At 38.7% G+C, this 14,165-nt stretch overlaps 1 gene segment (V, D, J or C); it reads left to right on the top strand.

Moving 5' to 3' along the window:
* LOC118020599 overlaps nt 1-13,732 on the top strand; it is a 68,536-nt gene extending 54,804 nt beyond the window's left edge. The window contains 4 exon segments of the C gene segment in view: nt 5,296-5,625; nt 7,351-7,476; nt 11,509-11,556; nt 13,193-13,732. Of these exon segments, the coding sequence occupies nt 5,296-5,625; nt 7,351-7,476; nt 11,509-11,556; nt 13,193-13,335 (647 nt within the window).
* Nucleotides 13,733-14,165: the final 433 nt, after the last annotated feature.

The following is a 14,165-nucleotide window of genomic DNA, read 5'->3' on the forward strand; positions in this document are numbered from 1 at the left end:
TCATTCTGTATATGTACAATGTAAGCATAAAGTATAGAGACTTTAGTCCCAGGTAATATTTACCAAATCCATATTAAACTTCTTTATTATTTTTTTTTTTTTACTGGTGCTACCTCTAAACTGGCTTTAGTTGAGTTTATTTCAGGTTGATATCTTGTCCAAGTGCATTGTTCAATCAAAGTAGAGTATTAGAAGAGCATCCTTTAAAATGAGAGATTGCCCAAACTGAAACACAGGGGAAACTCTGTTTTATGAGGCATAATTTTGGGAACAAAAGCTTCATCTTATGTTCTGGCATTTCAGTGTGTTTGAATTCTGAATTCTGAATTCAGTGTGTTTGAATTCTGAATGTTTTGCATTTATATCACAGAGTGGGATTTGCAAATATCTTCTCCCATTTTTCATGTCAACTTTGAGGTAGACCTTACTAAACTATCAAGTTCTGGGGCAGAAAAAGAAACAAGCTCTAATGCAGAAACTATTTCTCATTTATTTATACTGCCTATTTCCAAAATCTATTTGAGGAGACCTAAAATAAAATATGCAAGGACAGTTAGGCAATGAAACAAAAATAGAAGACCAAAAACACTAAGGAAATGAAAACAGAAGAAAAAAGGCCTGTGATTATCTAGCACGAAGCATAGGGTAAAATTTTATATTCAAAGGTAAGGGGAAAATGTAACGGAGTACATACTTTTTATTAACTGAGAAAATGAAGCACACCTAATTTTCAAATATGTTTTTCCCACCTTAAAATGAGAAAAAGACTTCAATGCATGAATCCTTTAGGAGCAATGTGAAATGAAAGAGTGAGCAGTGCCTTCCACATCCATTTTAGAAAATGGAAGAAATGGTCTTTAACAAACCTGTTTCATGTTACCACTGCATTATTACTATGGGCACCATGACATTTAATGTCATTCACAGATGATGACCTTCAGCAGACTTGGTCAGGCAGGTGAGTGTCTAGTGATCTAACATGACAATAGGAGGCTTGGATGTCAAGGCAACCGGCCATTGATTTAATCATTCCACCATGAAGGCCCACTGTAGAAGTCTGAAGCCAAACTTTGGACATGAGCTGGAACAAAGTCAGTGTGAGATAGAAATTTCTGAGGAGAGCTTGGAATGCTCATAGATTGTGCTGTTGGTGGGGAAAATGCCATTTGCTTTGGACAGTACAAGTGAATCAGTTCCATGAAGTGACCCCCTATTACTGGGCTTTACTAGCTTCCATTTGATTTTCTTAATACTGGAAAGGCATTGGATAAGATAAGACAAGTGATTCCCTAACAATTGTTGTGTGAAAGACACATTTTCAGTGATCATGGTTCAGAGAATTCCAGACATAGTAGAGCAAAGAGAGGTGCAAACGAAGGAATGAATTGTGATGCTCGATTGACATAGGTCCAATTGTTATCCCCAAATACTGCATTCTTATTAGTAAGAGAAGGTTTGGTCTCATGAGATTAAAATGTGATGTTGGAGTGCAAAGTCATCACAAACAAATTGCTAATAATAATGGTAATGATAATTATAATTATAATCTCTCATTTTCATAGCATGTTTAGATGTGGAAATCTTAGGAGAGATTTGATACCAATCCTTCCAGTAAAGGTCAGCATAGCCAACATTGTGCAAACACTGTAATAGGATCTGCCCTTGTGTCTGTGTGGACTTGCATGAAGTGCTCATGCACAACATGTGTAATTGTCTTGAAAGTGTTTGGCCCAAGAACAAACTTGATCATGATAGATAAGTTGTGTGAGTTGACACATTGCCTTTTCTGATGGTAAAACGGTGTTGCCCCATTTTTAACCTAAAGGGAGAATTGTATCCAGTATGGAGAGTGGTTTGTAGCCAACTGTATTGACAGAGCAGAAATTCTCCAGAGGATTCAGCTCTACTTCTAACCACTCTAGTGGAAAGTTACCTTACTGTCCACTGATATACAAAACCCTTGAATTTAGAGGTATTTGTTTAATGGACTTTTCTCTCATTTGGCACAAATTTTTTTTTTTTTTTGGTATTTTTAAGTTTCGTATGTACTTAAATCTTAATCCTTTATCTTAATTGATATCATGTCTAACAGTAACAAGTTGGGCTTCACACTGGTATTTAGTAGAAAAACAATTAAAATTTTAAATTTTATTTAGAAAATGCTTTGGAATATAGTTAGGGATACAGTTAGTACTTTTATAATGGTTTTTTTAATTTTTATTATTTATTTATTTATAATGGTTTTTTTTTAAGATTTTATTTATTTGATAGACAGAGACACAGTGAGAGAGGGAACACAAGCAGGGGGAGTGAGAGAGGGAGAAGCAGGCTTCCTGCGGAGCAGGGAGCCCGATGCGGGGCTTGATCCCAGGACTCTGGGATCATGACCTGAGCTGAAGGCAGACGCTTAACGACTGAGCCACCCAGGTGCCCCAGTACTTTTAAATATATTTAGAAATGTCATAAATTTGAAATTCATATTTACATAAGAAATAGTTTTAAGTATTTTTTAATAAAAATGAGAAAAATAAAAGAGGAATTTTGAATCAATATTAATATGCAGATCTGAAATACCATACTTAATTGAAAATGTCATTGCATTTTGTTAATTTATATAGAATTCATACTGCTTCATAGTCATCAAATATATACAACTCAGGCAATTTACCTGAAAATTTTTTTGATTATGAATATTATAAATGTATTGGGAAAATTTATTTATTTTGTAAAACGGTTTCTGTTTTATAAATTAATGAAATGATTGTGGCCATAAAAAAACACTCTTAATAAGTTTTAAAAAGAATGTTGTGGAGCACCTGGGTGGCTCTCCGATTAAGCATCTGGTCATGATCTCAGAGTAGTGGGATTGAGCCTTGAACTCCATGTTGGGCTCCAGGCTGAGCGTGGAGCCTGCTCAGGATTCTTACTCTCCTTCTTGTTCTGCCACTCCCCTACCACTCTCTCTCTAAAATAAATAAATAAAATCCTAAAAAAAAAAAGGAATAGTAGGGTGCCTGGGTGGCTCAGTCATTAAGCATCTGCCTTCGGCTCAGGTCATGATCTCAGGGTCCTGGGATTGAGTCCCACATTGGGCTCCCTGCTCAGCGGGAAGCCTGCTTCTCCCTCTCCCACTCCCCCTGCTTGTGTTCCCTCTCTTGCTGTGTCTCTCTCTGTCAAATAAATAAAATCTTTTAAAAAAATGGTAAAAAAAAAAAGCATGTAATATAATTCCATAAAATATAGGCACCGATCATATATAATCAATAATACTATTTAATGCTCAGTTAACTATCACATTGAGAAAGTTATGGAAGTTCAAGATACCTTCTATTCTGAAAAGAATGAAACTTCAGGGCTCTAGCTAAGTAAAAGTGACAGGAGGTAAGCATAATCTCTTGCCATCCCGATTTTTCCAACTCATGATTTGATTTTCAAGTTCCTTACTATGATGAATCAGAAGTATTCCTATGAAAAACCGAACTTTTTAAGATGAAAACTAGATTCTTTATTGACTAGAGGCAAAAATTCTGTAAATACCGTGTACTCTGAAAAATAAATCTTGCTTTATATAACATGTTTTTTAAATTAAAGACAAAATATATGGTTGAGGAAATATACTGTCTTACTCTTTTTTTTTAAAAGACTTTATTTATTTATTTGACAGAGAGAGAGAGCCAGAGAGCACAAGTGGAGAGAATGGCAGAGGGAGAGGGAGAAGCAGGCTCCCCACTTGAGCAGGGAGCCGAAAGCAGGGCTCGATCCCAGGACCCCGGGATCATGACCTGAGCTGAAGGCAGACGCTTAACCATCTGAGCCACCCAGGCACCCCATACTGTGTCTTACTCTTATAATCAGTAAAATACTATTTGCACTATAAAGAAGATGTACAAACTTAAAACAAGTGCATTATGACCTAATATTTATTTATACCTTAAATTAAAAAGTCATCATTGCTTGCTTACTCATTGAGTATAAAAATCAGGAGCTTTGGTGCACAAGCAAAAATTCTGAAGAATTTTTTTTCCTTTCTTCTCAAAGGAGAAACCTATTCATTTTTTTCTTAGGAAATGGCCCATGAAATTATTATTCTAACTCCAAACAACTGGAAAGAGAAAATTAGTAAACAATTTGTGTTTCAGTTGGAACTCAAATTGGAAAGAATTCTATTTATAATTTGAATCATCAATTAATAATAATGTATAACCAAGGAATATTCCAGCCTTCAAGTGACATGCCCTTGAAAACCATGATGTTTCATTATATAATTTGACATTATGTCTGCAAAAAACCCAGACTATAACTGTTAACATGACACCATTAGATGATATAACTTTGTTCAGCAGGTGAAATGAAAGAAAATTGAGGGGTACTATAAGTTCAGCAGGCTTGTAGGGCAGATTCAGATTTGGGGAGAGATGATAAGGGTCAAATATGGTGTCTTCTTAGACAAGGTATCTTCAAATGAAATTCCAATATAAAATGTACTTTCAGTGAACATTTCCTGAAGCAAAACAAAATTCTGATCACTGCATTACTTGATTGGGTTACTATATGAAAATTTCTGAAAATAATCAATAATTTTTTTTAAATAGAAGTTTTGGCAATATGGCCATTTTATTTCTAAATTTCAGGCATTGTAAATAATTTGGAGGTGCAGCATTAAACATTGCCCTACTCAAATTCATGCAGTGGTTCAGATGTGAGAATGAGATGTTCTATAGAATCAGAAATCAAGGAGAAGAATTCCAGTATCAGAAATGGGCATGAGATCCCTATTTGTAAATAAAAGGTCAACTTGATAGATTCCCACTCAAACAAGTGAGTGTGTATTGTTTTTAAAAATTCCATGATTTGATCCAGGGCTTTTCACTTAATAGCTGTGACTTTGGGCAAGTTACATAACCTCTAGACCCTCTTTTCCCAAGGAAATTAAGAAAATAAGCACCTCATAATCTTCTGTGGATGAAAAGCCACAGTAAGCACTAATTCTATAGCAACTTTCTTTCCTTTTATTATGTGCTGGGTGTTTCCAAACCCCACAATGTCTGTGTTTCTCTAATTATGTTTTTTTAAGATTTTATTTATTTATTTGACAGAGAGAGAGAGCACAAGTAGGCAGCGAGGCAGGCAGAGAGAGAGGGAGAAGCAGGCTCCCTGCTGAGCAGAGAGACTGATGCAGGGCTCCATCCCAGGACCCTGGAATCATGACCTGATTCGAAGGCACACGCTTAACTGACTGAGTCACCCAGGCACCCTCCAATCATGGTTTAATTGTTATTCCTTTTTCTCCAACAGATAAAAGTCCTCATGAAGACATCTACCCCAAGCCCACAATTTTTCTTCCTTCAGTTGCTGAAATAAAAATCCATAAGGCTGGAACATACCTTTGTCTTCTTGAGGATTTTTTCCCTGACATTATCAAGATAGATTGGCAAGAAAAGGATGGCAAAACAATTCTGAAATCCCAGCAGGGAGACACTATGAAGACTAAGGACACATACATGAAATTCAGCTGGCTGACTGTGACTGAAGCATCAATGGATAAAGAACACAAATGTATCGTCAACCATGAGAGTGATAAAGCAAAGGTTAATCAAGAGATTCTTTTTCCTTCAATAAACAAAGGTATGTGCATATAAACATGAATATAACCTCCTAGAACCCTTTGTTTCAAAGGGAAAACCTTCCCTTTTCTGTCAAGTATTAATGAAAACAAGCAAATAGAAAATTTTTGCTAATGTTGTTGCCTTTAATGAAAGCATAAATGTCCTGCAATTTTCCCACAGAATTAAACAAGTATGGGCTTTGAGGGCACCTGGGTGGCTCACTTGGTTGTGCATGACTCCTCATTCAGCTCAGGTCATGATCTCAGGGTCTTGAGATCAAGACCGGTGTCAGGCCCCATGCTCAGCATGGAGTCTGCTTGAGGTTGTCTCCCTCTGTCCCTTCCCCCTGTCCTCTCTATCTCTTGAAATAAATAATAAATCTTTTTTAAAAAAACAGTATGGCCTATGGAACATACAGAGAAAAAAAGAAAGACAAATTCACTTAGCCTTTCTCACCTCAGTTTCATCATCCAAAATATTAATGTTACAGTGATGTTTTTTATAGTCATTTCATGGATTAAATGAAACAATATATGTGAAAGCACCTAGCAACTTCACATACAAGAAATTCTCAGAGAGTCCAATTTTGATGGTTTTACTTGATCAGGAAATAAGAACAATTATGTATCTTTCAACAATGTTTTTCTGAGCATCACAATCCTTCTCACTTCAATCTTGCTCTACTCAAAGTATGACCCATAAACAATGAGTTATAGGGGAAAAACGCTGTTCATTTGATGGAGCCGAATCATAGCTCAACCAGAATAGTAATTAGGCTACTGAGGTCTTAGTATGGTCTTGAGTTTTTCAGATTTGAATTTTATATATCAGCAAAAAGTGAAGTATAGTAAGTAAAGACTGGGTGAGGCTTGTGTGTATAAAGGTTCTTTGAAACTACACAATGAATGTATTTCTTACCATTGGTAAGGCTACTCAGCAAACATTATTTCAGTCCTAGTGTGTGCCAGGCCTGGTAGGCATGCAGGATGAACTACTGTCCCAAGGAGGATCACTACAGTAGAGAGAATACACTTTTCCTAATCACTCAGTGTCACTCATATTTCAGGCATAATTCAGGCATGGTGTCCCAAAGGAACCCAATTGGTGCAGATTCTGGACATATTTAGATAGTGTGGGTGGACGGCTAAAGTGCCCTGGCCCTGCTGTGATCGAATAACTCACTAGACTCAGAAATCAAGTCCTGGCGTTAACATCACAGACCAAGGCCCCAGAGGGCCCATAAGAAGGAACAAGTTTGTACTTTTCTCTGTGGTTCACAAGCGCTTTTTAAGCAGTGGGGAACAAGCACATAAGAAGACGTGTGAAGAGCTTTCTATATACAAGTTTACATTTCTGAAGTAAGTCTTTGTGTTCTTAGAGTGTTGAAAAAAACCCACTTAGTTTAAGGCTCAAGTCACTAAACCAAGACTTAATCCCTGACATGAGTGCAATTTAACCCCCCAAAAGAGTAACCTTTAGCCAGTCAACATGGGAATTTCTTGGTCAGCACCATGAAACACCCCTTCCCTTCCCCTCCAGAGGGTGACCTTGCCTAAAACAATGGATTCTTTGAATTTTCTTTTTTTCTGCTTCCTCTCTATTGTTAAAACCTTTTCCTTTCCTGTAATCCTTTTGAGCTCCCCTCTACTTGCTAGATGGGATGCTGTGTGATTCATTAATTGACTGATTAATAGCACCATTAGATCTTTAACATTTACTTAGTTGAATTTTTGTTCTTTAACAGATTTGGTGGCAGCGATGGAATCCGAAGTGGACTCCCAGGGGCCTTCAGAGACAAAGCAAAACACAGAGGTGGTAACTGTGAGCCCTTTGAGTTCACAATCCTTCTCACCTGTTCCAGGGGCTGTGGGTGAGTTCTTCTTGGTTCTAAGCTCCATTCTCTTTGTGTTCAAACTCCTAACTGACTTTGCTTTGCAGGGCAAGCCAGCTTGGGCTGGCAGAGTGTTATGCTAGCATGTTTGTCTGGAGCTCTGTTGAGCTGGTATATTTGCCCAGAGCCTAACTGAACTGGCAGAAGGGTTGGCTCACAGCCAAGTCCCTAACCTTTCAGACCAAGTTCCCCAGGTGGAAACCTCAGTAAGTTTCCAGGAGAATTGGTGGTGGTGCACACAGAGTCTTCCTGTGGTCAAAATTCAGTAACATCTCTTACTGTCCGTAAACTAATGTGCACATAATTTTAGTCTTCAGTGTAGATAAAGGCTACTGCCAACAGAGGAACAGGAAGGTGGAAAAAGCCACAGAAATTGGTGGGCACGAGTCAAGCATTTAGAGGTTGTAAGAGCATTTGCTACCTGAAGCATTTGCTACCTCAAGAACACTCCCTTGATTGTATGAGTTGGTCAGGAAATGGGTTGTATCAGCACTAGGTACCCATCAACCTCAAGAAAACTCCTGTGCAAGGAGCTACACTGTAAAACACAAAATTCTCAATACCAGACACATCCCTTTTAGGTGTTTTTTGGCTCTGAGAAGCTCAAATTCTTTTTTTTTTTTTTTAACGAATGCCAGAAAAATGGTATACTATTTTTATTATTTTAATTTTTAAAATTTTATTATGTTATGTTAGTCACCGTACACTACATCATTAGTTTTTGATGTGGTGATCCATGATCCATTGTTTTTGTATAACACCCAGTGCCCAAATTCTTAACTAATGGTATCCTTAAATTCTAAAGAGATTAGCTCACCACTCTCTGATATACCTGTTTATTTTTCTTTTTTTAATTTTTAAATATTATTTATTGTTTTTTTCTGATATATCTGTTTATTTTTCACCTAAGAACTACAGTCCCAGATTAAAGATATGTAGCAAAATTGCAAAATCTTCATTTTTAAAGATTTTATTTTATTTATTTGAGAGAGAGATAACGAGTTGGGGGGCAGAGGAAGAAGGAAAAGCAGACTTCCCGCTGAGCTGGGAATCTGATGCAGGACTGGATCCCAGCAACCTGGGATCAGGACCGGAGCTGAGGCAGATGCTTAACTGACTGAGCTACCCAGGTGAGCCCAAAGTTGCAAAATCATAAAAGCTTCTTTTGTGTCTTGAGGAACTGGCTTGGTAACCATCACATTGGAGACCCCAAATGTACATAACAGCTTACCATCAATGTCTAACCTGTCAGATCCATAGTCCTGGAAAAACTGTTTACTCTCCGGAGGCTTCATGCCTCCTCCCTCTGGACTCTTTGAACATCTGCAGTTGGATTTCATTCCACTGCCACTTAGTGTGGGTTGTCAATATTCCCTTGTCATTGTGTGTATATTTTCTGCCTTTCCCTGATGCCTGCACTGTGGTAAGGACACTGTTAAAAATGGGTTTCCCCCTTGGGGCACACCTTCTGTGATCTCCAATGACCAGGGCGCCTACTTCACTGGGCAAATCATAGGAGCCTTTAGGAAAATCTTGCAACCTTCCTGGAATTGTCTCAGTATACAACCTTCTGCTCATCCTTTGTGTCGCCTGTTAGTCTGACCAGCTAGTGTAAGTCTCCAATGTCTGATGCTCAAGCCTGTCATCACCAGGTTATGGAAGCCTTCCTAGTTCACAATTAAAAGGATTCTCTCAGTCACAGGTTGCAGCCTGGTGATTAGGTACTTTAGACACAACATCAGAGGAAGACAGCCCTCGACATCCCAGTAGATGAGGGACCTTACCAAGTGCTCCTGCTGTAAAACTAAACAGTGTGGAGGTTCCTCAAAAAATTAAAAATAGAGCTACCCTATGATCCAGCAATTGCACTCCTGGGTATTTACCCCAAAGACACAGATATAGTGAAAAGAAGGGCCATATGCACTCCAATGTTTAGCAACAATGTCCGCAATAGCCAAACTGTGGAAAGAGCCGAGATGCCCTTCAACAGACGAATGGATAAAGCAGATGTGGTCCATATATACAATGGAATATTACTCAGCCATCAGAAAGGATGAATACCCAACTTTTACAACAACATGGGTGGAACTGGAGGAGATTATGCTAAGTGAAATAAGTCAAACAGAGAAAGTCAATTATCATATGGTTTCACTTATTTGTGGAACATAAGGAATAGCATGGAGGACATTAGGAGAAGGAAGGGAAAAATAAAGAGGGGGAAATCAGAGGGGGAGATGAACCATGAGAGACTATGGACCCTGAGAAACAAACTGAGGGTTTTAGAGGGGAGGGGATGGGGGGATGGGTTAGCCCAGTGATGGGTATTAAGGAGGGCATGTATTGCATGGAGCACTGGGAGTTATACAGAAACAATGAATCATGGAACACTACATCAAAAACTAATGATGTAGTGTATGGTGACTAACATAACATAATACAATTAAATTAAATAAAAAAATAAAACCTAAATGTTGAACCTTGTACACATCCCACAGCTACAGAAGTCCCCACCTGACACCTGGTCTTGCCCAGACATAGAGTTTCTGAATCAATTTAGAGTAAGAAAAGTAGCTGACATCCAAACAGGCTGCTTTCACCTAAACAGGGGTTCAAGACTTCATACTTTAACTAAATATGAAATCCTTTCTCCCTCTTTTCTTTTACTCTGGCAATAGCCTATATTTCCCTGGTCATTGCCAAGGAGGTTAACCTCTGGAATTTAGAGCAATATTTTATTTCAGGCTAGCAGAAAATCTAACCCTAGTCCTAATTTTTCTCAAGGTAAATAAGACATCTCATTGGTTGACTCCCCTAAAGATATATCCTAAGTTAGTAGGACTACCAAGAAGCCACCAGGATTCACTCTTTTGGCTGGCCCTACTTCCCTGGTTAGGGATAGCTGGAAATGAGGTATGATCAAGACTTTCTCCTCCATTCTTAAAATTGTTGCAGAATCCCTCCGAAAGTAATGGGTACCCCATAAAAATCCTTAGACTCTGACCAAAGCAGTTCTTGAAAGTAAGATAGCCCTTGATTATGACTCAGCTGAGCAAGGCTGGATCTGTGCTGTAGGCAGCACCATGTGCTATACTCAGATGAACACTATTGGGGAAGTTAAAACCCAATAAGATCAGATCAGGGTGCAAACCACTGGGCTTAACAGAGTGACTTCTTCAGCAGGGTCTTTCTTACTTATTTGACTTTAATTGCTTTGAGTCTTGAGACCATGGCATCAAATAGCACTCCAAATATGGGGAATTATCCTGTTTATAGGCATCATAGCAATCTGCCTGGTGTTTTATGTTCTCTCAAAAGCTTGGCATGCAAATTCAAAGCCAGTAATCTCTAAGCAAATGATCTTTTTAAGACTGGAACATCACAAAGAATGAAGAGAATGACCAACTCAAAAATTGTAAAACTAAAGTGGTAATCTGGGAACATCACAAGGGTTAAGCAAAAAGGTAAAGACCTGTGAATATCACCTAGAGTAACAACAGAAACTGTGAGAACTTCAGAGCAGTTGCTGAGAGTGGTGTTAATGCCTTCCATTTTGATCCTATCTCTCAGTTAAGCTAAGAGTTTGATCAAAAGGCAGGGTTGTTAAAAAGGAAAACCACAGGCTCAAAATGTACTCATTTAGTTTAAGACCACAAGTCAGTAAACCATGTCTTCAGACCTACCCAAGTGCCATTTCAACACCCAGAACTGCAACCTTTAACCTGTGGACATGGGAATTTCCAAGTCAGCACTAGGAACTTACTCACTGAATCTACTGAATTACACAGAATCAGACCAACCATTTCGGGAATTGTGGGGCTCAAATTAGTAATGGCTGTCCTCTCTGTTGACTAACTGTTATCTATTTATCATCTATCTATCTACCTATCATCCATCTATCTATCATCTATCTATCATCATTTATCTGTCATCTATCTATCATCTATCCACAACCCAGACAATGTCAAAGAAGGATATGAACAATTCAGTAATACATGTTCTCATTTCTTTTAGAGCTCACTGTTATTGACTCCACAAAAGATTCTCTGAATGATGAAAACAGTAAGTTTTTGTCTATGTTTGCCTTTATATTATGCTATAGCATTTTTTCCACCTGATCAACATAACTGTTGAACTTCCCTGGCTTCAGGGAGAAACTTCAGAATGGCTGAATCTTGCAAAATAGATTGAGTGATATTTAAAGTCAATCCATCATTTCTCAGGAGTGTTCTTCACACAGTAAATGCAGGTTTGGGTGTGAGAGGACTATAAATTAGGGGTGCAGTGATGTGCTCTGAATTCTTTCAACAATGGACTTCATTCACTTCTGTGACCTTTGTTTCTACTGACTGAGGAAAACATGATATCAAGTTGCTTCTAGGTATTTTTAAGTCTTTGTTCTTGCTGGTGGTTAATAACATGAACTGACACTGAGAGCTTCTTGTACGGAAGGTGTTTTGCTGCCCTGTAAGTGCGTTTTGTTTAATTCCCTTAAGAGTCTCTGCCAAGTTTACTCCCATTTTACACATGAAGGCAATGAACAGAAATTATTTAAGTCTCCATGCTACACAGTGAGATCGATGGCTTCATCCCAGACCATCTGAATCAAGAGTTCATATACTTCCTTAGTTTTTATCCTTCCTGAAATCCCAAAGCCAAGGCCCTAAGACAGGTGCACACAGGAGAGGATGTGAGTCCTGGGTTTCAACTGTCACAGACTGAACTTAAACTCCATTCTTTTAATTATCAGCTGCATGAGTATGGGTAAACTATTTACATTTTTTTGAACCCACCAAAAATGACACAAATACCACCTAATTCAGTTATAGAAGATATTACATGGCATATGTAGAATGTAGAATGCATAGGCATCTCATTTAGCTGCTACATCATAAGTACTAGCTCCTGGCTCTTTCTCCCCATTTGAACAAAGGTAATGATGAAGAGCATTGGCTCTAGCCCTGCTGATCCACCCTCCATGTTCAATATCAAGGGACTTCTTGACTCTAATCATCATCATCTTCTTCATTATCATCTTCATCCCACTTTATAGTTTTGCTTAATCATTTTGAAGTTGTTGATATTTATTGCACGTGGAGATGCAGAATTACAGACCAGCTGCGAAAGTCTTCTTAAATGCTGTGTTGCAGGGATTGAAATCTGGATTCTAGTATTTACTAGTTGCATGAAATCAGGCAAATGGCTTCTCTCTCTGCCCAGTTTATTTGTAAAATGGGAATGAAAATTATAATCTCATAGGTTATTGGAAAATTAAATAAGATTTAAGCTTTGCACACAAAGTTCTCAAAATAAGTGACATTTAGTTTGTACTTAATGGATAGTGCCTCTTATTCTTACTTAGAGACACAGTGGGGTTGAAGAAATGCTAAAAGATATTTATCACCAATGCCTTTTTTCCCATTGGATTCATTCATTATAAACACAACTTTACTTTTTAATACCTTGGAAATTCTAAGTGAATTGACCTGCAAACTGGGTTCTGAGTTGTCTCAGTGGTGGTAGTGGTGGTGGTGATGGTGGTGGTGGTGGTGATGGTGATGTAGGTGTTTACTATCCATTGTGCTGGTGTGAGTGTCACTTCAACTAAGTCATCAGAAATGTATACTGTCACCTCTCTCCCATAATAAGTCCTAGCCTTTCAAAACAACACATGAAATTAATAAAATGCTTCTTTCAGACACTCTGCAGCTGCAACTCATGAACACCTCTGCCTATTACACCTACCTCCTCCTCCTTGTGAAGAGCCTGGTCTACTCCACCATCATCGCCATCTGTCTGCTCGGGAGACCAGCACCCTATGGCAATGGGAAGAGTTCCTAACACATGGTGGCACCAAAGTTCCACTTCTTCCCACTGGCTATTGTCCCTAAAAGTGTCTGCTAGTGATCTAGTGTGGCTCCTTTCTGAGATTGGGTTATTTCAGTTCACATGTGTCTTTTTCTACTGTGTCATTACTGAAGAACATGTTTACAAACCACTGGGAAAACAGAAACTTTCACTCTACAGCAAGAACAAATGCTGCCATGACTCAGGGGTGAGACCAGGGGGTCACAGGGGCTTTAGCACCACTCTCTCCTTAATGTCCACCAGTTCCTCAGCCACCCAGTCCCCAAGCCTCTGAGTACAGAAGCATGCAGTCCCTTGGAGGATTACCTGGAAGCCTTTTATTTTACATACCTGGAAGCCACCATCCTTGCTACCTGAAGCTTGTACTGTTTTTCATAATGGGCACAATAAAAGAAATCAAAAATCTACTTTTGCTTCTGTGTTCTTTCATTTGGTGCAATCTAACTGAGAGTCCCATGTAAGGGACAGCATGACAACTGAGCCAACCAATTCAGCATTGGTTGTAATAATGGTCAATTCCACTTTTCTAATTCTTTCCCTCAGATAGTCTTTATGATGCCTTCTTTGGGGCACCGGCCCCAGGGGAGTCACAACCAGTGGAGGTGCCCAGGCTATTTCTCCTTCAAAGATCAGCAGATTCACACTCATTTTGTGTAAGACACTTTGGTGGTGACAGTATAATATTTCGCATGACTGGCGGGCGTGCTCAGACCTATCCCAGTGTGTCACGGACACCATGTTTCCTGATCTCACAAGAACCCCATGAGAGCTGCACTAACACTGGAAGGGTGGGGTGGTTCAGG

The sequence above is a fragment of the Mirounga leonina genome, unplaced genomic scaffold, assembly GCF_011800145.1.
Source record: "Mirounga leonina isolate KUSES-001 unplaced genomic scaffold, KU_Mleo_1.0 Mir_174, whole genome shotgun sequence".
Lineage (NCBI taxonomy): Eukaryota > Metazoa > Chordata > Mammalia > Carnivora > Phocidae > Mirounga > Mirounga leonina.